Consider the following 26426-nt stretch of genomic DNA (forward strand, 5'->3'; position numbering starts at 1 on the left):
AATCACTGTGGAGAATGGCAACTGTATTATTAGGGAGAACTAAGGCTGTTACTGAGGTAGAGAGGAAAAAAGATTTGGTGTGTAAGAAGCAGTAGATGTCCTTCTTACATGGTTGCCACAAAAAATCAGTGTTGGTGTCTCTGAAGTACAGTAAATGCAAGATTTCTATTCAAAGAGCCCATAGGGGGAAGGGGCACAAACTGACCATTTGGCCTAGAGCTCTGCAATGGTTCTTGGAACAGATCTCCCTCCTCCAGGCCTGCACTGATATCTGTTTACAGCCGTCCTTCCCCATTACTGCCAGCCTGAGCTTTCTCTGATCCAGTCCCAGCAAGAGCTGGTCCATCAGCTACCTCACAGGCAAGGGGATGTAAAGTTTCTAGTGGCTCTCCTAACACCAAAAACGTGAGAGGCTTTTTCTCTTCCTTTCCAAAAAGGTCAAGACCTGAGAAGCACAAAGGCCTTTTTACCCTCCTTGAAAAGGAATGACAATACCATGTCCCATGCCTTCTGGATATGTTAGCCTCTACTAGACAAGGAGACTCTCTATTTCTAGATACAGGCTTGCAAAAGTGGTGAAGACAAAATGTGTGTTAGCTCAGAGACACTTTCTCAAATATCTATAAAAAAGAGATTGTGTGTGCATGTGGATACATGCCTTTGAACTTCTTGGCGGATCAAGAGGTTTAAATGATACCATCAGGGCTCTTTCTCTCTTCTCCCCGCATGTCTTGACGCCGCTTTTTTTTTTTTTTTTTTGTCTCCCAGCCCATTTCAGAACAGCAAACCCTCCTATTCCCCTTCCCTCATCCTGCCATAAGGAATCAGACTTACAGTGTTCTTAATACCCAAAAACTCAACAAGAGAAAGATCCTTTCTTCCCCAGTCTCAGGGAGGGTTTCCAATGGGCTCTGCTTGGTCACCTGGCTGTCCCTAGACCACAACTGTGTTCAGGAAGATGAGATACTATATACACCACTTGAGTCACCCACCCACCTCCGCAATGCAGAGGATGTGAGTGAAAGCTCCACCAGATAATAGAGGTAACAATTTATAAAAGGAAAAGATTTATAGCAAATAAAATAAAATAAAATAACAACCACAAGAAACAAGAACAGCTGATTACTGCACTATAGGGGAATAGTCAAGATTGACTTCCAAGTTTTCAATGCTAGATTTTCAGTGATGTTGATAGAAAATGCGGATGTAGGAGCATTTTCAGCCCATATAGAGAATTGAGGTTTTTAAATGTTGAATCTAAGGTGCCTGTAAGACATTTGAATGAGGTAATCTCTTGGAAATAGAGTCAGGAACACAGCAGAAAAATATACAATTATAATTTTTAAATATAAGATTTATTTGTGTTAGGATGCATCTGAGTGTGCAGTGGGAAACCCACTATCTTTCTTAAGTGGTGAAGTTCCTTACCAAAAAATCTATAATGTATGCTGCCTAGTTGAGAAATATCCATATAGTGTCCCCCAGAAGCTGCACTTCTTTCCAGTAATCCCTGGACTCTCAGTGCCTGGCGTGGATTTGGGGTCCCCCCTACCCCAGTCTACTCCGCCTAGGGGACCCCGGCGACACGCCCGCGGACTACAATTCCCGGCGTGCCCCGCGGAGAGGCGGGCCGTGGCGGGGGCGGGCCAGGAGCTGGAACAGCCACCCCCGCGAGTTCTCGGGCGGGGAGATCGGGCGGCGCCGAGCTGAGGTGGCGAGAGAAGAACTCCCGGATGTGGAGAAGCTGGGGAGAAGGCGTGGGAGGAAGATGGACTCGGTGGAGAAGGGGGCCGCCACCTCCGTGTCCAACCCGCGGGGGCGGCCCTCCCGGGGCCGGCCGCCGAAGCTGCAGCGCAACTCCCGCGGAGGCCAGGGCCGAGGCGTGGAGAAGCCCCCGCACCTGGCGGCCCTAATTCTGGCCCGGGGCGGCAGCAAGGGCATCCCCCTGAAGAACATTAAGCACCTGGCGGGGGTCCCGCTTATTGGCTGGGTCCTGCGTGCGGCCCTGGACTCGGGGGTCTTCCAGAGGTGCGCATGTGCGAGAGTGGGCGGCGCGGTCTGGGCGGGGGTCGGGCGAGGGAGCCGGGCCGCTGGAAGGGCTGGGGCTCCCTGGGCAATTGCTCTTGGAAGGGGTGTGCAAGATCCGGGGTGTGGGGGCCCCGCGTGAGAGCGGGGAGGAAGTGCTCCAGCTTCTTCCTTGTTCCGTCGCTGCTCGTAATCTTGACCTGGGACGGTGCCTGTGCCTGCCCTTGAGCATGCCGTCCGTCAGAGGGGAGATTGCCCCTTTTTCAGCCGTCTCCGCCGCCCTGGTTGACCTCATCGGGTAAAGGAAAGGAGGCCACCCCTATGAAACGTCTGTGGCGACATGTGAACTCCAGCAGGCAGAGGCCGTTGGGGTTCCCCTGTTGCTCAGCCTGTGATAACCACTTGGTGCCGATCGATTAGGGAGGCATCAGGTTCCTGAATGGAGTGAGGTGTCCAGGCTTTCTAGTTTCAAGCTCAGCTTGGAGATCGCTTTCTGACCTTTGCAAAATACTCCAAGCTATCTGCCTGTGAGTCAGCACAATCTAGAAAACCCCTTGCATTTGTCCATAGGTAAGAGATAGTGAGGAAACGTATAGCAGGCTGCTTTATGATATGCATATAAATGCTTTTATTGTGTCTTTGGCACTTCGTCCGCCCAGAGACTGTTTCAATTGTGCATCATTCAGAGACATTGCCCATATGCCATTTTGGTCAGGAGGGACAAGCTGGTATCATTCATAAAAGAACAGAGATAAAATTTTGTGCTAGGAATGAGTTTACACATAGAAACTTCACTCTAATTATGCTTGAATCTGTTACTGTGGGAAGTAAATTATTTTAACTTTTTGATTGGGCTTTGGTTCTTGAAGAGATGATTGTTTTTGGAGCATCTTAATTGCCCACATTAATTTATGGGCATATGATTTTCATTTAACTAGTCTTGTTTAAAGAAAGATACTCCAAAAGTATGAATTTACTAATTTTCTTAATGTTTTAATCTAAGGGAAGCCCTGGGTGGAACGCGGTAAGTAGGGTAGGCACCCAGAAGATAACACTGATGTAGCAATGTAATAGGAAGTGTGCAAAGGAGAGATAGGGAAAGCCTTGAGAATTTGGTTCAATTCAGTTAACATTTACTGAGCCCTAATTTCTGCCATGCACATCCAAGGAAATAACCAAGATGAAATGACATGGTTCTTGTCCCTGGAGCTTACTGCCTTTTGGAAATTTTTTCACCTTTATAAAGAGTGCACACTGGGGGGAAAAAAAAAAGACTGAGAGAAGTGCATCCAGGCCACAGGGATATGCCATTTTTGTGAAATGAAGTAGAGCTCAAAAATCACTGTCACAGTAAATTAAGAGCAAAACTCACTTACAACTCTGGTTACATGTCAGGAACCCCCTTTCAGCCTGGCTTCACAAAAAAGGGTAAGGCTTGTTTCAGGTACAGTGAGATTCAAAGGCGAAATGATTCATTCATTCAGCAAGTATTTGTTGACCATCTATTGTGTGACTGGCACTGTACTGTGTCTTTAACCAGAGGTGATAGCAGTAGCAAGAGTCATTCCTTAGTCTCATGGAGCTTGCATTTTGAGAGACAAGTAATAAACAAACTGTGTATACTATATTTGGTGGTGACAGTATTTTCGAGAAAAATAAAGCAGGGTAAGGAAATTATGCCCTCTGTCACCAGAATCCTCCATTTCTTAGTTCTTCTAGATAGGCTCTCCCTTTATGCTGTCAAGTGATTGTGCTGAGAACTGCAAAACTCTCAGCACCTAATGACTTGTCCAAACTCTAGTATGGTTTCCAGGAGTGTCAGGCCATGCTTCTAGGATGATCCTAGCCCCCCCTTAAAATGGCTGAGAAAAGTCAGTGCTGCCAGGATAATTTACTGTTTGTTTCAGGTACAACCTGGTAACTGGCAGGTAGCCTCTGAACCCTATCTCAGAATAACTACTTTTGAAAACTTATCATTATAAACCCCTTCTCCAGCCTTTGGAATGTAAATCTACCACCCAAAACTGTCTCTCTGAAATGGAAACATCCTAGTAGATAACCCTCATTCATTCTTAGTCCCTGTGGGAAAATTAAGGGTCTAAATTCCATGGGCATCTTGCTTCAGCTTGCCTCTATCATAAAGTTGAGTGTGTTTCTTCTCTGGATAAGTACCCAGATGGCCTAGTCACAGGGACTAACCCCCTCTATCACCCTTGCAATACCTTTTTCTTAACACACTCTAGCCTTTAAGAAGTCTCCAGCCTTTGTTTTGGGGGATTTGAGTTCAGTTTCTGCTAGTCTTTCCCTACTGCCATAGTTAACAAATCAAAGCTGTCCTTTCTGCTTTGCTCTCCAGCTTTGTTTACCCTCTTATTTTACTCCTTACAGGCTTAAGTCTAACCAAAGAGTTTCTTTGGGTCCCCCAGTGCTTATGTTGGTAGAGTTTAGCTGCCTCTTCTGGTGTTGGAGCCAGTGATGGAGCATCCCCTGAGGCACAGTGAGACGTTGCATCAAGAGAAAAATTGGAATATGCTTACCAAAGGGGAGTAAATGCTGGGAGTCAAAACCCGACAAATACCCTTATAGCAGACCTAGGAGATTTTGCTACAAAATGATTGGAAAATATATGTTATATATTAAGCAGTAATTTTCCTGTTTCCATTTATTAAAATGCATTTATACAGAACTCCATGAAAGAATAAATGATTCCTGGGACGCCTGGGTGGCTCAGTTGGTTGGACGACTGCCTTCGGCTCAGGTCATGATCCCGGAGTCCCGGGATCGAGTCCCACATCGGGCTCCCAGCTCCATGGGGAGTCTGCTTCTCCCTCTGACCTTCTCCTCGCTCATGCTCTCTCTCACTGTCTCTCTCTCAAATAAATAAATAAAATCTTAAAAAAAAAAAAAAGAATAAATGATTCCTAAGAACCTTTTTCTATGCCAATTCTTTTGCTATTTTTGCTATTATCATTGCTATTTTTGCTATTCTTTTATTTAGCATATCTAGATGAGAGAAAGCATCTTGACAATTGGAAGGATATTGTATACTTCAGGCCACCTATGGTATCTGTTACTATACTAATAATAGTAATTAGAAGAAATAAAACCAGTATTTTCCTTAACCAGCAAAATGAGGGTAATTGGTCTGACTCTGCCTTCTCAAACTTAGAATACTGTGTAACAAAGTGATTTTCCTCTGTTTAGGTTGCATAGCTGTTTGCTATGTTGCATCCTTTCTAGGGATCTAGAAAGTTCAACTAAAAAGGTAAAAAAGGGGACTAGCACTATTTCCTCAGTGAAGTTCTTCCTGGTCTCCTCAGTGGAAAGTAATGGTGTCTTTGTTTTCCTCACAGAGCAGCAGTGTTTAGACCTTCTTTTAGTGCACGCATTATGCAGTGAAGTAAGGTCATAGACCCTGGAGTTAAACTGTGGATTTGAGTTTCTAGCTTCACCATATGTTAACTGCAACTTTGGGTAAATCACTTAAGGTCTGTGCCTCAGTTTCCTCATCTGCAGAATGGACTTAAGTATCCACCTCATAGGGTTGCTGAGAGGATTAAGTGAAGTAGTATATATACAGCCATTAGGATGTGTCTAGCGTGTGATCTGTCCTTGACATTTTCCCCCCCTGTTGAAGGTTTTTACAATCTTCATCTCTTCCAGGGGCCACAGTTTCCTGACTTGTAAAATGGGAAAGTTGTAATGATCTTCAGAATTCTTTCTAATGCTGACACACTTTGACCTTGAAGAGTTAATCGAACTGTGTCTTTACTCTCTATTTCAAGGGTCCATCAACTTTTCTATAAAGGGCTAAAGACTAAATATTTCAAACTTTGTCTCTGTTGCTTAGTTCTGTTGTATGTTGTGAAAGTAGCCATAACAATATGAGTGAATGAGTATAGCTGTATTCCACTGAAAGTTTATTTATGAAAATAGGCAGCCTGGGAGCCAGATTTGGCCTGGGATGACCCTTGCTCTACTGGTTGAAGAGGTTCTTGTGAGCAGGTACTCTTACTTACCTTGGTATGCTTCATGTATTGGAGCCTCAATTAAAATGTGTTGATTTGGATTTAATTGATTTATTCTGAAGCTATGGTCCAAGTTTGGAGCAACCTTGCTGCCTCTCACCTTCTGTTTTCTTTCTTTGATAAATATTTACCCTAGGAAGGAATTGAAGAAACTTGCAGCTGCCCAATTGTGTTTTTCAGGGCTAGAAGATGCTTAGGAGATTATTTTGTTCAAAACCATGATTTGTTCATTGAGGCAGATTGTTCTGGCCTGCCCAGAGTCAAAGCTAACAATGCCTCCAGGATTGCTAACTTTGCATACTACTTTGGATAGCAGTTGAGAAAAATGCTAAGACAATTATTTTCATTTAGTAAAAAGTTATCATTGGAGGTTAGTTTGTAAGAGCTTGATTTCAGCAGTGGTTCAGTGCTCTGTTAGTAAACCTCAGAACAAATTGATTTTGTGAATGTTACTTAACATACTGTGGGGGGAAAAAATGAACTTTAGTTTCATTTGTAGGGTGTGGATTTATGATTAATAATAAGCCTGGAACTTTAGTTTCATTCGTAGGGTGTGGATTTGTGATTAAATAATAAGCCTATGCTGTGTTATTCCCAGAATGGCATTTTGTGATTTGAAATAATATTCACAGGCATTAGGGTTGATATTCCTGTTCATCCTGTTAGATGAAATATGACTTCATTTGAGGCTAAAGTCATTAGCATTAGGCTTTGACATTTACTTTGTACTTGATTTTACATTTTATTGACCTGTTTATTCACTTGCTGACTCTTTGTTTTTGCCCTCTCTCTTCTGATTCCCCTAAATCAAAGGAAAATGATCTACTTACATAACCCCTTTAATAAATGATGCTCACTGTATTTTAAGTCTACATATGGGATGCTATTTTCATACATATAAATTAGGCATTTGGACTTTCAGAACTTCAGTTTCCTTCCAACAGAATCAGTGTGAGGATTAAATGAGACCATGTATGTATGCCTTTATTACCATTCCTATTTTATTATTTTGAATAGCTTGTGGTTTGTATTAAATCCTTCTAACAACGGTATGAGGTACTGTTACTATCACTGGTATTTTTTTTTTTTTAATCATCCACACTTTTCTAAAAATCGAGGCCTAGGGAGATGATGGATTTTGCCTAAGGTCATATAGCTAACATGTGGCAGAGCTAGGATTTGGACTCATTCCTTCAGATTCCATGCTGTTAACCATTTAATGTTTCATTTATTAACACATATAGATTGAGCATGTTTTGGAGCAGGCACTATAAAAATACTTTGTAAAAATAAAGCATTGTAGAGAGGTTAGTCGTTCCTTCCTTACCTCTGTTCCCTTGTTGGTTTAAGGAGTATTTCAGAACTGTGTTGGCCTCTGTCTCTACCAATGGGCTAAGAACTGAAAGTTTCTCAAGAAAATGGACTACATGTCCGCAGTAGAACCTGAAACATAATAGGCACTCAATAAACGTTTCATGAATGAAAAAATGAATGACTGATAAAAGGGAGGAAGGAAAAACAAATCTCTTCCAAAACCTCTGTTATTTTTTATTTGCCTTTTAAGCATTTCAGAAATGTCACTGAATCCTGTGATGTTGAGTTTTCATTATAGAAAATCAGGATAATAAGTGACATCAGTAATTTCAATTGGTGACATAAATTAGATGTCAAAAGACCATTTCTTTTGCGTTTCCTGTTCACTCCTTACTGTATTTACCATTTAACCATCCTCCCTTCATTTTCTCTATTTTAAAACTAGGTTTTCTTGGTACTTCCCTTTGTTTTACACCTTTGACTGTGACATTTCTCCAGTAGAATATCAGCCCCCAAATATTTCTGGGGACTTCTGTGTTCTGCCTCACACAGACTTTTAGTAAATATGAGATATCTGATCCCTAGCCAGTGACTCATCGTGTTTAGTAGGCTTTAAAAAAAGAAAAAAAATTAGGGAGGTTATTGACTTTATCTTTAGATTTAAATCTTTCTTCTGCAAATATTAAAGGGAAGAATGGAAATCAGTAAGTAAAATCTGGCGATGTTAGAATTTTTTTTTTTTACTTTTTTTTTTTGGTGTTCAGTAAACTTCTATCTCCTAAAAAAAAATTCCTATAGTTTCTCACTTTCTTTTCATTCTTGACAATTGAGCATAGGCATCCAAAACATGCAGTTCCTCTTACTCCCAGTAGATGTTGAATAAATGTGCTAAAAGAAAAATGCATATGCCAAAGACTACAAGTCATTAAATTGTCTTTGTGTAATATCACTAATAAAACATTGTGGCTAGAATATTCACATCTTTTTTTTCTAGCAAAGGGAATCTGTGAAGGTCCAGGAAACTTAACTTCAGTAGATACTGGCACACTTCCTTGAAGTAGCATTCTACTCATAGTCATCATCTTAGAAAGTCTAAACGATGAACCACATAAGATGTGGTGAAAGGTGCAGTTAAGTTAAATGTCCCAGAGGCAGTCAACTCACATTCTCCATGTCTGTAATTATCAATGGCTAAAACTCCGTCAGTTCTGTGTCATATATTTATAGTATACCCATTATTGGCAAAGCAGAAGAGTTGGATTAGCTGATATTTTGAGCCCAGTCTAGGCATTACGTTGCTTCTAAGCTTGAAATTCTTTCAGCTTCATGGTTTAACTAATACAAATCTGTTTTTTTTTCTTGGCAAGTATATTAAAATTCTTCACACACTAATTTGGATTGAATGAGGAATAAGAAGCAAGATCTTCTTAATTGCCTTTAGATTTGAACTTCTATTTTACTTAATATACCAGTAGCCTTAAATATACCAAGTGTCATTTTTTTCTGTTTTTATAAAACTGTATCTAGGGCTACAGAAATAATACTTATATAAATAAATGACATAAGACAATACGAATACAAATATTTTTGTATGTAAACAAAAAGTCTATTTGTTACTATACTTTTATTCAGACAGTTAATAAAGTGTTATTTATTATTATATATTATACAAAATATAATTCTTTAAATTTTATGTTAGATCTGTAATTTTTTTGATGGTATAAAAACTATTCTAACATCATGTAAGGTGTATTTTGGTGTTGCAGAGCTCCTTTTTATCTTTAGTGGTTTCTTTTAATGATTTGACTTGTTATATTTATTTTTTACTATCTATCCAGTGTGTGGGTTTCAACAGACCATGATGAAATTGAGAATGTGGCCAAACAATTTGGTGCCCAAGTTCATCGAAGAAGTTCTGAAGTTTCAAAAGACAGTTCTACCTCACTAGATGCCATCATAGAATTTCTTAATTATCACAATGGTATGAATTTGATAGTTTATTCAAAATTTTATGTAATTTCTAATTTATTATTTCATAAGACTTGTTTTCACATTTGAATTTAAGATCTTTGTATTCCTTGCAAAGAACTTTGATGTCCTCTTCATTTGTTTTCTCTTTTTAAGAGGTTGACATTGTAGGAAATATTCAAGCAACTTCTCCATGTTTACATCCTACTGACCTTCAAAAAGTTGCAGAAATGATTCGAGAGGAAGGATATGATTCCGTTTTCTCTGTTGTGAGACGCCATCAGTTTCGATGGAGTGAAATTCAGAAAGGAGGTAATCTGTTATATCGGTATTGATTTTAGCTTTTATGGAGAACCCGCTTTTTCATATGTAAATATTCTTTAGGAGTGAAGGGAGCAACACGTGATTATTAACTAGAGTAGGTAATGACATTTATAATCAGTTCTAAGTCTTGTGATTATTGAGACAAGACAAACCAAATTCCCTGCTTTACTTTTTACAAATGGACATTTTAACACTCGATTTGCCTTTTGAGGCAGGCGTGTCCTTTTTCTAGATGTGAAATACTTCTGTGTTGGTTCTAGACTTGCTTGGCAAACTCCATATAAGTCATAATAGGATTGTGGGGATAGAAGTCTATCAAAAAGTTCTGGAGGACCTCAAGAATGAATTCTGGAATTGCGTCCCAAAATTTGTTAGATTGTCCAATGTAAGAAGACGCAGGAGTCTGATTTCTAGCTAGGTAAGCTAGTAAAATATGGAGTAAAGAATAGGATGACCAACAAGTAGGTAAATGTAACATATGTAAGGAAAGGCAGTTTGATTTCTGTTAGGTGCCCTGGCATTTGTTGAGTATAGGAGAGCTGCCTTATTGTGACTTCAAGAAGACAGTGAAATATGAGTGAAACTGGAGCAATGAAACTGGAGACAGCACAAAAAAGAGCAAGTAAGAGGATGGAAAGGCTGAGAATAAGATTCTCCAGTCTCGAAATCTGAACGTTACCCAAACCAATGAAATACATCAGTAAATACACTTACAAATTCATTACATTCAGTAAATATTGTCTTCTCTGTGCCATGTTCTTTGTGCCATGTTAAAAGCTATACATTTTAACATTGAACTTACCAGTTTTCAGAAATTTTTATTTCTGAGGAAATAATTTCCAGGAAGGCTCTTATTAAAGCTTAAGAAACAAATTTTTGAAGCAAATCAAGGAAGCCCAGTGTTAAACTGAATATTGAGCTTTATATGGTATATGATGGAAGTTCAAGAAGTCCAAGAAATATGTATGTTAAATAGATGACAAAGCCAAAGCCATAAAAATTAGATCTGTAAGTATTTTTAAGAAAATTAGGTATGTTCAAATAAATGTCTTTTAACATCAAGAAGTGAATATTAGGGATAAGACCTTTGTCTTGTCATTAATTTTCTACTAGTCTATGAAACAGAATGCTATTGATGAACAGTGGTTCTAACCCAGAATGGTATTATTTCTTGTGAGTCTATTCTTATGTTCCTTGTTTATAAAATCACTAAGAGTGCTACTGGATTAATCAATACTTGAAAAATTGTTCCATTTTATACTGTATAACTTTTTGGTTTTTTTTTTTGTCATCACACTAGAACCTTACCATCTAATATAGTAGCCACTAGCAGTGTAAGCCTTTGAAATGTAGTTAGTCCAAATTGAGATATGCATTAAGCATAAAATATACATTGTATTTCTAAGATTAGTATGAAAGAAGTATATGCAGTATCTCATTAATAATTCTTATATCTATTACATGTTAAAAACATTTTAGATACTAAATAAAATCTAAATAAAATCTATTATTACAACTAACTTCACTTCTTTGTACTTTTTAAAAATTGTAGCCATTAGAAAACTTAAAATTATATTATATAAATATATTATATAAACATTATATTTTTTGGACAGCACTGTTCAAGAGATTATACTCTGTACCCTTAGTTTGTTATTGTCTACAAATAACTAATTTGTAGTTACAAATAACTACAGATAACTGTATTCACAAATAACTAAGAACCTTACAATAGTAAATTTAGCCCCTGCCTTTTGTTCTATTGTCATATAATCTATTTCTATATATATTATGAGCCATGATACATTGTTCTATTTATTTTAAATAGTTAATGGTACTTTAACTTATTTTAAAATAGTCACTTATCTTCACCTGTATATTTATCCTTTTTAGTTATTCTTCATTTCTTACCACTTAACATGTGCTTCTGTCTTATAGTGTACAAACTGTTAGTAACAGCTCCTCTCAGCTTTTGTCTGTCTAAAAATGTCTATAATTTGCCCTTATTTGTAAAGGGCATTTTCATTGAATATAAAATTTTGGTTTGCCTTTTCTTTCTTTCAGGATTTTCAATCGCATCTTTAAGATGTTACTCTTTTGAAGATGCATCATTAACACATCATTTCATTATGTTCTGCCATCCATTGTTTCTTAAAAGAAATCAGCTATTACTCTGATCATTGTTTCTCTAAATATGATGTCTTTTTTCCCTCAGGCTGCTTTTAAGATTTTTCCGTTTATTTTAACTTTTCATAGTTGACTCCAATTTGTATTGCTGTCGTTTTGTTGTATTTATCCTATTTAGAATTCTCTGAACGTCTCATATCTGTAGATTGATATCTGTCATTAGTTTCCAAAAATTCTGTGCCATTATCTCCAAATATTTCTTTTGCCACATTTTCCCTCTCCTCTCTTCGTGGGATGCAGATTTAAGTGTGTCTTATTAAACAGTTTTATGGGGTCCACATGTCTTTCACAGTCTGTTCTGTATTTTTTGTTGATTTTTCTCTTTGTCCTTCATGTTGAGTAATTTCATTTGACATATTTGAGTTTATTGATCATTTCCTTTGACTTGTCCAGAGCACTGTAAATCCTGTCCAGTGAATTATTTCAGATACGTGTGTTTTCCATTGTGGAATGTACATTGGAGTAATTTTTAGACATTCTGTTCTCTGCTGAAATTCTCCATCTTTTTATCTTTTTAAAATCTTTTCCTCTAATATCTTTAGCATATTTATGATAGTTAATTGAAAATCCTTGATTGTGGGTTCTGATATCTGGGTCATTTGTAGTTCTGTTTCTACAACTGTTTGTTTTTCTCTAGTTATGGGTAATGTATTTCTGCTTCTTCAGAATGACTCGTATTTTGTCATCTGTCTGATATAGAGACTGGAGTACAGTTGACCCTTGAACAACACAGATTTGGGCTGCACGGGTCCACTTGTACACAGTGTTTTTCAATAAATACAGTACAGTACTGTAAATGTATTTTCTCTTCCTTATGATTTTCTTAGTAGAATTTTTTTCTCTAGCTTATTTTATTGCACCAACACAATACATAAAATACACAAAATATGTGTTAGTGACTGACTATGTTATTGGTAAGGCTTCTGGTCAACAGTAAGCTCTTTGTAGTTAAGGTTTGGGAGAATCAAAAGTTACATGTGGATTTTTGGCCATGTCAGTGGTTGGCACCCCAACCCCAGCGTTGTTCAAGGGTCTGTATATATTATTTTCCTCTGGGGGGGGGGCACACCCTTTCTTCTATCAGGCAGATAGGATATGGAGCTACTCACTTTGATCCAATTAGGAGTTCTGCTGATGGGTTTGAGCTTTAGTCTCACTTTACCTCTTAGTGCAGATGTCTGGCCAGGAGATGGATCTTGTATGTATTCCTGATAACCCCAAGCCACCAGGACTTTGGGATCTAAGCCCCACAAAACTCTAATGATCTCTCCTGCCTTCCAGCCCATTCTAGCTTCTTGTGCCTCAGCTCACTCAGGAAACGTCCTGCAGGGGAAAAAGTGGGTGGGCTCTTATAGAAGCCAATCTGTGATTCTAGTCTGCAGGGCCCATTAAATACTCTTCTGGCTTCTCTTTACCCCAGCAAAGTCCTTCTGCTTATGCCAAGTTTGATCTTTCTTTCACTTCTTCCTCAGATGTAGCAAATATCCCCAGAGAGAAAGCAGCCACTGATCCTTGTTCACTTAGGAAAGACTTGCCCCCTCATTCCTTTCCTTCAAAGCACCACTTGAATTAGTTTGTTTATTGCCTATCTGCACCACTAGATTGCACATTCTGTTAAAGTGGAAAGAGTTGTATTCACTGCTATGTATCCAGTGCCTGTAAAACTATACCCTATGTAGCTAATCAGTGTATATTTGCTGAATATTTTTCCTAGGTTATATCAAGCACTGATGGACTAGGATTGAAAAAAGGATGGTTTAGTTAGCGAAGTAAGTAAAGTTATTTGTAGAAGCCATTGCTTCTAGAATTGACAACCAAAATTTGAATAAAAAAGATTCTGAATAATCACCAGCTTTAAACACACATGCACAAACACACACACACACACAGAATCATGTATGCATGTCAATACACACCCATAAACACAGTTTGGAAAAAATACAGTGAAAAGGCAAGAGGATTGCTATTTACCAGTACTGAGAGCTTCGTTTGTTATATCATGTTGTAATCACTAATGCTGATATCACTGAGCCTTCATTACCATGGATAGTAATAAGTTAATATTATTTATTATTATGCTTAGTATATTTTTAAATTACTGGTAAGAATATATAATATACAAACATTTTTATCAATATAAAAGTCTCAATTCAATGAGGAAATCTTCAGTTTTCTGTAATAACTCTCTGCAAGTAATTTCTCAACTACCTTGTATAAACATGTACACTGTATTTCTATAGAAGCAAATACTTAATAATGAGAACTATATTAAAATATTCAAGTAAGGATATTATATGACAAGTTCAGTCCTTTTTTTTTCTTTTAAAGATTTTATTTATTTATTTGACAGAGATCAGAAGTAGGCAGAGAGGCAGGCAGAGAGAGGGAGAAGCAGGCTCCCTGCCGAGCAGAGAGCCCAATGCGGGGCTCTATCCCAGGACCCTGAGATCATGACCTGAGCCGAAGGCAGAGGACCAACGCTCTGAGCCACCCAGGCGCCCACGTTCAGTCCTTTTGAAGCTGCCTTAAGGTTGCCTTGATGTCCTCCCAGAACCTTGTATTTTTAAAAATGCCTCAAAATCTCAATTATTCAGAATTCCTCTGTAAAATACTTTATTTTTCTATGATTAGATAATAATTATTAAATAATATTACCAAAGATAAATCTTCAGCATCATTAGAGATTTTATTCCTTTAAAAAATCTATTTTACAGTTTCAGTTTATTTTTTAAAACTACTAAATGAATACTCAGTATTCAAAGCAACAGAGACTTACTATAGCTTTTTGCTTTTAGTTCGTGAAGTGACTGAGCCTCTGAATTTGAATCCAGCTAAACGACCTCGTCGACAAGACTGGGATGGAGAATTATATGAAAATGGCTCATTTTATTTTGCTAAGAGACATTTGATAGAGATGGGTTATTTACAGGTTTGTGCCTTCATTCTGCAAAAATCTTTTAAACCTTTTTATGTGTATAACTCAGTTCTAAGGAAGACGTATGGCACAGTTCATAAAGGAAAATATCAGTTTCTGGAGGAAAGGCAATAACTGATAAGATTTATCATCTGAGGCCTTTATCCTGTAGGCTTACAATAAACTAATTTTTGGAATCCATTCAGTGAATAAGCAAGGAATTCCGCTACAACTAAGAAATGAATCAGATACTGAATGTTGTACACATGTCCTGATTTTCATTTTATTCCATTCAAAATTCTCTTTTTAATTCATGGTTTTTTACCATCAGGTTGTGGTTGTACAGTTGAATAAAAATCTATTGCTTTTAAAAAGAGACAAAATAGCATAGTAGATGTGGAAGATCACCAACCTGGGTGTCAGGAAAGCCAGATTATAGTTCTCTACCTCTACCCTGATGATTCAGGGTCAAAATATTATGGCCTATGGTTTGAAGATGTAGGAAACAAAAAGGTTTTCCCTCAAAAAATTATTTGTTAAATGTCATTTTGCTCGGTTATTTTTTTTCTCAGTATTGTAGAAATGAAATGAATTCATTGTTCTGTATTATTATAAACTTTTGGAATTGTGAATAAATGTTAAAAACAGTACTCATGGCATTTATACCATCTTTAGGGTGGAAAAATGGCATACTACGAAATGCGAGCTGAGCACAGTGTGGATATAGATGTGGATATTGATTGGCCTATTGCAGAACAAAGAGTATTAAGGTAAAAACAAGACTTGCACAGCCTTTGCACTGGACCCTGACATACTTTTAGTAGATATGTTCCGTTTTCTAGACACTAATTTTTGATACTCCAGACATTTTAGGATCTTTGTAAATAGTCTGTTCACGTGAGGAAGACAGACACATAAAACATGCCTATAGATGGCTTATTCAGTAACTTGAGAAACACATAGTCTGGTTAGACCACTCTATTCAAGGTCTTGCACTGGAAGTTGAAGTGTATATGTGACGTAAATGTGAAGGGTAATGTTTGAGTAACTGAGTGGGAATGGTTATTAAGTTTACTGGTGTTAGCCCGTCAAGAGAGAGTGATTAGTATTGCATTTGTACTCAGAGGTCTATTTTGGTTTCTTTTAGATATGGCTATTTTGGCAAAGAGAAGCTTAAGGAAATAAAACTTTTGGTTTGCAATATTGATGGATGTCTCACCAATGGCCACATTTATGTATCAGGAGACCAAAAAGAAATAATATCTTATGATGTAAAAGATGCTATTGGGATAAGTTTATTAAAGAAAAGTGGTATTGAGGTATGTGCCCCTTGAATATAGTGATGTTTTTCAAGGTGATGATTCAGGATCAAAGAACATGTGAGGGAAATAGATTTAAATTTTTAGTATTCTCTATTAAAATATCTGAAATTTAGCCTTCACATGGCTAGAAAACTGTCATACCTTTACTCTTAGATGAGTAAAATTAGGAATTTGTCAATCAACAAATATTTCTTGTTTATTCAGTAAACATATTATTTTTAAATGGTAATTGTCTAGTAATTCCTATACGATCTTTCAATAAGAAAAATTTCATAAAAAATAGGTATCAGGATTTAGGGAAAACAAATATCTTGTGGATTTTTTAAGATTAGCTTATTCTTATGATTGAAAATTTTAACTCAAAATAACTTAATATACTTTCAAAAATGAAAGCTAAGATAATTTCTTATAATTCCCTAGAAATCTTAAATATGTGTACGTACCTAAGCAGCACAAGAGACAAGTTGTAGACTTTCCTCTGGATAAATTGAATTATAGGAGAATTTTAGGTTAGTATCAGACAATGTATACTTTTTAAACTGCAGATAGGTTCCTTCCCACTATAAAAAAACAGTGTCTTTTACCTTTATTGGACTATTAGAAAATGTTGTAAAAATTCATCAAATAGCATTTGATTTTACTTAATTGGTCCTTCACTCATTTGTGACTCATATTATTTACCAGGTTTTATTTTATTAGGAAATACTTGTTTATTTATTCATTTTGCCCTTCTTTCTTTTCTCTTCTTTTTTTATTTTTTAAGGTGAGGTTAATCTCAGAAAGGGCATGTTCAAAGCAGACACTCTCTTCCTTAAAACTGGATTGCAAAATGGAAGTCAATGTGCCAGACAAGCTGGCAGTTCTGGACGAGTGGAGAAAAGAAATGGGCCTGTGCTGGAAAGAAGTGGCATATCTTGGTTGGTATCTTATTAATCTGTCATCATAAAGTGGACCAGGATTTTTCTTTTTTCTTTCTTTTTTAAAGAAATAGAGAAATAAAGAAAATTCCCAAGATTGGCATAATTGTAGAGAAATAGAAACTCTCTGCACCACTGAGGAAAGTGCTAAATTGGGATAGGCTTTCTGGGGGTTAGTTTGATAGTACATATCAGTACTATATCAGTACTGTATCAGTACTATATCAGTTATATCCTAATAGAATGATTACTGACACATGGCTTTGGAGTCAGACCACACCTGACTGGTCAGCTTTGGTAAGGTGAGCCTTCATTTCCTCCTCTGTAAACTGGAAATGTCAAGAGTACCTGTGTCATAAGACTGTCATAGGAAGCAATGAGGTAATCTGGGTAAAGCACTTAGCAGATCCCTAACATATAGGAAGTACACTTTGGATGGTATTTGCTTTATTAAAATGCTCCAAGTTTTAACTCTTCAATTCCAATTCCAGAAGGAAATTAGACAAATGAGTGAATAATGGAGAAAAAAAGAAAAAGGGCCCACTTAAATACCCTGCAAGCATAAAACATCCACAAAGTGGAATGCTCTGCAACCATGTAATCTGTACTAAGAGGGTCATGTGTCAAGGTTTTCACGGGTGGCATTTAGCAGATACGCTGTGTGCAGGCTTAGGGGCGGTTGCTGAGACTGCCTCCTGAGCTTGCAGTCTCATGTCTACATTTTAGATATTAAAGATGACAAGTTATTGAAATACATATGACATAAGCCATGTGTGAGATAGGTAGTTACAAGGGTAACATGGGCCTCAAAAGAAGCAGCACGGGAATGCTTTGGGAGCAGGTCATCTGAGGACTTCAGGAATAGCCTTTGAACCGCATGTGCAGATTCAGTGGAGAAGACGACAGAGCCCTTGACAGAAAATGATATAGTTTTTGTAAGGAGAAAACAATTTTAGTGGCACATACAACAAATTCCAGGTGTACTAAGTATCATGCGACCCTCAGCGAGCTTCTCCAAACCTTGGTTTTCCTATTTATAGTATAAATGCAAAGCAAACTTTATAAAGCTATTGGAAAGAAAATTAGAAATAATATAGGATGCCTAATATAGTGCCTGAAGGTAGTAATAATAGTGTGTATCACTTATGTTGGTAAAATCATGCAATTGCATATGCCAAAATATAGTGATGATCCAGAAATAGTGGTAATTAAGATGATAGTGATTTTTTTTGCCTTGATTTAAAAAAATGTTTCTACCAAAAATATGCATTACTTATATAAATTTTTTTTAAAAAACTATAAAAAGCAGAGGCTAGAAAACAAGAAAATAGGAGAAGACTCCAAATTTTAATTTAAGATCAGAACACTACTTTGCATGGGTCAAACAAACGTATGAAAATTTGTTCCTTGAAAATATCAACACTTATATAGGTAAGTTTTACAAAACATAGCTTAGTTTCAGAGGTAGATTATTCAAAATAAATACTTGAATTTTCATCACCTTTCAGTGAAAAAATTCAGATTTCAATACATTTAATCATTTAGAAATTTTCATTAGATTAATGTGGAACAGATTTAAAACTTTTTTTAACAAGCATTTTATTAGTAGTAGTTGGTCTATGGTATACTAATAATTTTACTCGGAATGGAGAATCTGAGGTACTGGGTGCTTCTGAAATTCATCCTATCAACACAAAACAGAAAGGGGGAGAGCATAGCAGGGCAGGTGGAGAAAGGGTATAGTTTTGTCAGTCTGATGGTAATTCTTCAACGAATAATCAAAGAGAACTGTCACACATTAAAAGTACTTAAGATATAGAGCAATAGAATCCAGTTGTAGACTTTGGCTTCTGATGCAAACAGATCAACTATAAAAAAAAAATTTTTTTGAGACAATGGGATATTTGAGCACACACTAAGTTACTAGATGATTTTTTTTTTTAAGATTTATTTATTTACTTATTTGAGAGAGGAACGGGGAGAGAGCACAAGCAGGAGAGGGAGAAGCAAACCCCCAACTAAGTAGGGAGCCCAGCATGGGGCTCAATCCCAGGACCCCAGGATCATGACCTGAGCCAAAGGCAGATGCTTAACCAACTGAGCCAGTCACGTGCCCCAAGATGATATTAAGGAATTGTGGGTATTGTTAATTTGATGATACTGTCTCACTTTAAAAAAAAAAAAAAAAAAAGACGTACCTATTAGAGATAGGTATGTGTTAGAGGTAGATGCTGAAGAGCTTTGGGGTAAAAACATGATGTCTAAGAATTCCTTCCTAGCCCTCTAAAAAACTAAGGGGTGAAGCAAAGAGAAAAACACTGATAAATGATCGAAAACATTGATAATCATTCCACATAAACTTGGGGTTCTTGCATGTGTTTGGGATTTTTTAAATGAAAAGTTTAGATAATTCACATTTTACTTACAGAATTTCTCATAATTCTAATATGCATAGCAATCAGAAATTATAATCCATTCTCCTTCTTTAACTGATAATAGTTGATTTTGAATTGCTTACAGAGAATCCTAGACCTCAGTTACACTTGTAAGTGCTTCTTTTTTTTTAAATAATCTTTTATTTTTTAATTAACATATAAGGTTTTATTAACCCTAGGGGTACAGGTCTGTGAATCATCAGGTTCGTACACTTCACAGCACTCACCATAGCACATACCCTCTCCAAAGTCCATAACCCAATAATCTGGGGTATTCTTAAATGCCGTGCTTGAGGTCTTACTGAGGCCACCAGAATTACTTACCTGTTTTGCCTTATTAGAACTGAGTATTCTTTGTCTCCTTAAATTCTTACCCAGTGTTTCTTTCACTTGGTAGGAAATGAAGTATCTGACGAGGAGTGCTTGAAGAAAGTGGGCCTAAGTGGTGTGCCTGCTGATGCCTGCTCTACTGCCCAAAAAGCTGTTGGATATATTTGCAAATGCAATGGTGGCCGTGGTGCCCTCCGAGAGTTTGCAGAGCACATTTTCCTACTAATGGAAAAAGTTATTAACTCATGCCAAAAATAGAAATTAGCATAATGTTAGAAGAAGAAAGTATACAGCCTTCTTTAGCCACTTTTATTTTTGATTAAGTACAATTCCATGTTGTAATGTTAACAGAATGTGATTTGACCTGTGATGTACCTTAATATATTTTAAACGAAGTCTTCTCAAATTGTCACTCCCCAGAACTTCTACAAAATAATTGTGCTCTACTTTTCTCTTTATGCAAGATAATTATTTAGAGATTAATACAGTCTTTCTCAGATTTTTAGTAAATGCAAGTAAGAACATCATCTCAATTGACTTTGTATTGTACCCTGTTAAACTGCGTGTTTGTGTGCTTTTAATGATGCTGAGATTTTATTTATTTGGGAACAATGTGTCTGGTCAGACATGCCCTTCTATTAATTAATAAAATTACATTTCACAAACTTGATGAAAACTGTCTTGTTACTATAGCAGGGATTTACCAAAGATTCCTGTTTTCCTTTAAACACCGACCACATGGTCAGCAGGAGGAACAAGCCAGTCAGGACCTGGCATAGAGCATCTGCTTGTGTTTTAGGTATGTATACATATAGCGGCCACTCCATACAAATACAGAGCTGCAAAGAAATTCATATATTGTGAAGACTGTACATTGGAGTAAATCATTTGCAGTTACCTCCGAGGGCATGGCAATTTTATATACAAAATTTGACTACCACCACAATTTCATATCCACCACAAAGCACTCTCCTATCTGGGTGAATTCCAAGAACGGATATTTATCTCATAAATGTGGACTTTTACCTAATAAACACTAACCACTTCTTATGAAACATTTACATCTATTTCCACTGTAAAAAGAATTCAGTTCTGGCAAGAAGTCAGTCATTCAAGCCAAGTCATACAGGAAGCTCTTTTCCTCTGTCAGGATTGGGTGTGTCTGTCCAGTTCAGCATCTGACCAGATAGGCCAGACATTGCTAGAAGAAAAAAGGAACTTCTTCAGGGCACCTGGGTGACTCAGTCACTTAAGTGTCTGCCTTCGGCTCAGGTCATGATCTTAGGGTCCTGGGATCGAGACCTGTATCCTGCTCCCCGCTCAGCAGGGAGCCTGCTTCTCCCCTTCCTTCCCACTTATCTCTCTCAAATAAATAAATAAAATCTTTGGGGGGGGGGGGAAGGAACATCTTCTACCTTAGTTTGCTTTGTATCTCATCCTAGTTTTTCTCCCACCTTTCTGGCTTTTCCACTGCTAAATTCATTTTCTCCTACCCCTTAATTGTACCCGTTCCCAAAGGTTCTAATCCCAGTTCTTATCCTTCCCAGAACCACATCTATATTCAAAGTTTAAGCTGTAGCCTCCATGCAGTGATTCCAGAATCTAGTCTCTGTTGTAAACTCTGACTGCATCTCAGATTTTTCATGTTGTAAGCTGGGTTCTTGGACTTGACCTCTCAAGTGTCTGATCTGACCTTTGAGATCACAGCCTGCTCAACTTTACCTTTTCATTTCTCATCCGATACCAAATCTTGAGCTTGATACTATTACTCCAGTGTCCTTTCAGCTTATCTAATACTTTTGCTAGATTAACTGTTGACATTCATTGTTACCCTTTATGAAATATTTTAGTGACTCCATGCTGACCACAGAATTTGATAAAACATTTTCTAGTCCATTTGTACTTTGGACATAGCCTAATATTTCCAGCCTCAGTTCCTACGGATTCTTGTGGATCCCTCCACCCCAATCAAATTACTCTCTATAATTCTCCAGCAATGCCTTGATTAGCCTCTTCTTAAATTCTTCCCTTAATCCCTATGCTAATCATTCATTCCACAAAAAACTCCTGTCAAAATGCCTCTACCCACAGTAAATGCTATGCATGACTATTACACCATAGTGTTTGGGTATAATACTATGATTACACTGGAATCCTTTCATTTTGTGACCAAAGCCAAGTGTAAAGACAATTCAGTCCTCACTGAACTACTTCCTGTGTTCTCAATAGTAGGGAATCTTAGTCAAGAAAATACATGTTCAGCTCTGACATGTAAAGAACAGAAATTACCAATCCCTTCCTTACAGAGAGAAAAATTGAAAACCAGTGACTACTCTTGGACCTCTCAGAGAACTGGGGTCAAAAAGCAACCTCTCCAAAGCCTGCAGGGATGGACATGACCAGAGATACAGCACCTGATACCTGGAGCAGAAGCTGCTGGATGCCTTAAATGAGCAAGAACACTTACCTGGTAATTTTGATGGATTGCTGGACGTTGAGTATGGACTACTATTAGAGTGAGAAACTTCTGCAGGTCAAAGTCATGAGCTGGGGTCGAAGTCGTGAGCTGGGGTCATGAGTCATGAGCTGAGGTGGGAGTGGGCCACACTTTCCCTCCAGGAATGCCAGCAGGTTCTCTCAGGATGGATCTGAGGATCCAAGAAAGATACCCCCGGACCGCAATAGGAATGGAAGAATATTCTACTACTTCTAATATTCTCATACTTCTACTGTTCTAGCGCTTCCAGATCCTTGTCCCTACTCCTACTCTGCAGTAGAAGGCTTTGGTATAATACAAGCTTACCGCAACTGGGAGAAGGGAATCCCACTTCACTCTAGCTCCCTTCAGCCTTCCTGTGTCACCTACAAAGGGGAAAAACTCCATAGTCAACAGGGGAGAGGATGTGAAGGAAATAGATCATGTACACCGCAGGCAGGAGGAACAGGAGCATTAGGAGAACTGGACCCATCGATGAGACCCAGAAACATTGGTGAAAGCCATACGCTCAAGACAAGCCCACTAACAGACCAAGATTTAGAAGATTTTAGAATGCTTCCCTTCTTTCACATGCTACAACACACCGATAAGTCCCCAGTTTAATATAGATGAGTAGGCTGCAGATCCCAGACTGCCTGAGAAGAAGTACCACAAGAAGTCCCAAAGCCAAAACAAGGACTCTGAAGGAATTTGAAGTCTCGTACATACAGCTAGAAGAAGCATTAAATACAGTCCAACTCCCAGCAATATTAACATAAATCTTCGCTCTAAAGACCTGTTTGTCTTGGCACCTATTACTCGACAATATATCTGGCTTTCAAAAAGAAAAAAAGTATATGGCATACCAAAAGGCAAGAAAAAGCAGTGCCCAAGAAGACAGAGTATTCATCAGATCCGGACTCCGACATGGCATAGCTGTTAGTATCATCAGAATTTAAAAAGCTGTGACTAACATGTAAAGGGATGTGATGGAAAAAGCCTATAACATGAGAGACCAAATAGGTAATGCCCATAGAGAGGTGTAAACTGTAAGAAAGAATCAGAATGAAATGCTAGAAATAAGACACAGTGACAGAAATGAAGAATACTTTTGATGGCTGAATCAGCAGATTTGAAACAGATGAGGAAAGAATGGGTGAGCTTCAGTATTGGCCGATTTCATTTTATTTTTTTCTCTATACATCTGAATTACATGTGTTACTTTTTTCCCTAGCTTTATGAAAATCAGAGTCAACATAAAACATTGTGTAAGTTTAAGAAATACAACATGATAATTTAAAATATGTATACATTGGGAAATGATTACCACAATAAAGTTTATTGTGACCTCATATAGCCCATGACCTCATTCAGCCTCCATTTCTTTCTCTCTTCCTATTCTTTGCTTTGTTTTTTTTTTCACTTTTTAAAAAGATTTTTTTTTATTTATTTGAGAGAAAGAGCACAAGCAGAGGGGAGAGGCAGAGGGAGAAAGAGAAGCTCCCTGCTCAGCAGGGAATCTGATGCGAGGCTCAGTCCCAGGACCCTGGGATCATGACCTGAGCCGAAGGCAGAGGCTTAAACGACCGAGCCACCCAGATTTTGTTCTGACAACGTTTAAGATGTATTCTCTCAGCAGCCTTTAAGTATACAGTTTCACTGTGTTATTAACTATAGTCACCATGCCGTATGTGGAACAGACTCATAACTGGGACTTTGGACCCTTTAGTCACCATCAACTATCTTTCCCATCCCTTAGCCTTTGGTAACAACCAGTGTACTCCCTGTTATTGCAGAGCCCACATATATATGAGTTCATATGGTATTTGTTTTTTCTGTCTTACCAATTTCAGTTAACATAATGCTCTCAAGCTCTGGCCATGTGATCACAAACAGCAGTATTTCCTCTCTTTTATGGCTGAGTAATACTCCATTATATATAATATTCCATTATCAGATCAAATGTACAGCTACACATGGAGCAATTCCTTTTTATATAAGTCCAGAAACTAGTGAGCAACTCCTAGACATCAGGCAAATGAGAACATCTTGTCACTGAAAACATTAGGAAATTAGGCTGAGTCCCCCCAGCCCAACCATAAACCGCATCCCCAATACAGTGTCATACAAACAAAAACTCCCAACTTCTCCCTAGGAGTAAAGGATTTGGACCCCATATTTAACTACCCCAATTTTTAAGACTTATAACCAAGGGAAAGGTCCCCAAAACACTGAATTCTGAAAGCCAATGAGGCTGATATACATGAGACCTAAAAGACTACATACAGCAAGCAAAGAAACAGCTGTTCATAGGCATACAAACACCTGTCCTGGCTATCTCCCCAGGACTCAGTGCAGAGGACCCAGCCAAAATAGCCCATCCCGCAATTTCTCCCTAGAAGACATATTATATACTTTACACGAGCTGCTGTCTGAGCATCCACTCTTACAAGGTATGTTTCTGGGAATGTGTCCCTTTCATCCAGGTCGACCAATTTGTTACCATGTAGTTGTTCAGAGCAGTCTCTGATAATCTTTTATGTTTCTGTAGTGTCAACTGTAAAGTCTCTTCTTCCATTTATAATTCTACTTGAGTCCTCTCTTTTTTTTTCTTGTTTAGACTAGTTAAAGGTTTTTCAATTTTGTTTGTTTTCAAAGAACTGACTCTTAGTTTTGTTGATTTTTTTCTACTGTCTTTCTAATCTCTATTTCACTTATTTCTGCTCTAATGTTTATTATTTCTGTCCACTAACTTTGGGTTTTGTTTGTTCTCCTTTTTCTAATTCTTCGAAGCCTAAGTTAGTTTGTTTATTTGAGATCTTTCTTAATGTAGGCAGTAAGAAACACTTTAAGCACTATATGTTATACCCATCCCCTCTTAGAGCTGCTTTTGCTGCAATGCATAAGTTGCATAAGTTTTGGTATTTTATATTTCCATTTTCATTTGTCTTAAGATATTTATTTCTTTTTTTACTCAGTTGCTCAGGAAGGTGTTGCTTAATTTTCAAGTATTTGTGAATTTTCTAGTTTTCTTTATGTTACTGATTTCTACTTTCATACCATCATAGTCAGAAAAAAAAACTTGATAGGATTTCCATATTTCTAAACTTGTTAATGATGGCTTTGTGGCCAAACATATTCTCTCTCCTGAAGAATGTTCCGTGTGTGCTTTAGAAGAATGTGCGCCCTGTGCTGCTGGATAGACTATTCTGCATATGTTTGTCAGGTCCATTTGTTCTATAGCTTTATTCAGGTCTGCTGTCTCCTTATTGATTTTGTGTTTGGATGATCTATCCATAGTGATTATGGTCAAAGTGAGGCAAGTTGCTGACCATCAAACCCAGATCAAGCCATCAGGAGATAAGAGTCTACTTCCTGGTAGAAAGAATTATATATATTTTTTAAAGATATTATTTATTTATTTGAGAGATAGAGAGAGCACAAGTGGGGTGAGGGCAGAGGAAGAGGGAGAAGCAGACTCCCTGCTGATCGGGAAACCCAAAGCAGGGCTCAATCCCAGGACCCAAGGCTTATAACTAGAGCCAAAGTTAAATGCTTAACCAACTGAGCCACGCAGTTGCCCTCTATTTTTTTTTTTTTAAAGATTTACTTATTTACTTGAGAAAGAAAGAGAGAGAGTGCACGCATGGGGGTGGGGGCAGATGGAAAAAGAATCCCAAGCAGATTCTGTGCTCAGTGTGGAACCCAATATGGGGCTCGATCTCGTGACCCTGAGATCAGGATCCAAGCCAAAACCAGGAGTCTGACATTAACCACTGCACCACCCAGGAGCTCTGAAGGAATTCTATTTTTATTCTACTGTAACTGTCCATATGTCTGGACTTGGGATTTGGAGAAGCTAGAAAAAGATCTGTTTGAGGGTGTTATTATGCATTTTGCACTGTGGGCAAGTTAGCCAACCTCTCTGTGCCTTAGCTTCTTTACTGCTGGGAGTATTGTGAAGATTAAAACAGCTAATATAAGTAGCATATTTAGAGAAGTACCTGACTAATGCAAGATTTCTAAATGTTGTTCATGATGATGACGACGATTGATTTAGAAATTAAGACATTTGTGTTTTAGCTTCAACTTTGTCACAAACTAGCCAAGTAACATTTTCAAATCATTTGACACTGCCAAGCTAATTTACTTGACTATGAACTAAGGGGATTATAATAGATTGCCT

The 26426-nt window shown here is 37.7% G+C and overlaps 1 protein-coding gene across 1 annotated transcript; it reads left to right on the forward strand.

Moving 5' to 3' along the window:
* The first annotated feature begins 1654 nt into the window (after positions 1-1654).
* On the forward strand, positions 1655-20429 carry CMAS (cytidine monophosphate N-acetylneuraminic acid synthetase). Its single transcript, XM_059185730.1, has 8 exons — positions 1655-2028; positions 9206-9348; positions 9492-9647; positions 14642-14775; positions 15436-15530; positions 15908-16079; positions 16846-16999; positions 19832-20429. The coding sequence occupies exons 1-8, from the start codon at positions 1769-1771 to the stop codon at positions 20020-20022; spliced, it is 1305 nt and encodes a 434-aa protein (XP_059041713.1). The 5' UTR covers positions 1655-1768; the 3' UTR covers positions 20023-20429.
* The last annotated feature ends 5997 nt before the right edge of the window (positions 20430-26426 follow it).

The sequence above is a fragment of the Mustela lutreola genome, chromosome 8, assembly GCF_030435805.1.
Source record: "Mustela lutreola isolate mMusLut2 chromosome 8, mMusLut2.pri, whole genome shotgun sequence".
NCBI classification, from domain to species: domain Eukaryota; kingdom Metazoa; phylum Chordata; class Mammalia; order Carnivora; family Mustelidae; genus Mustela; species Mustela lutreola.

Excerpts from the sequence above, each read along its gene's own strand:
- CMAS (XM_059185730.1), top strand. The coding sequence starts at position 1,769 with ATGGACTCGGTGGAGAAGGGGGCCGCCACCTCCGTGTCCAACCCGCGG. Across the intron at positions 2,029-9,205 it reads GACTCGGGGGTCTTCCAGAG|TGTGTGGGTTTCAACAGACC; the intron begins GTGCGCATGTGC and ends CTATCTATCCAG. Across the intron at positions 17,000-19,831 it reads GAAAGAAGTGGCATATCTTG|GAAATGAAGTATCTGACGAG; the intron begins GTTGGTATCTTA and ends TTCACTTGGTAG.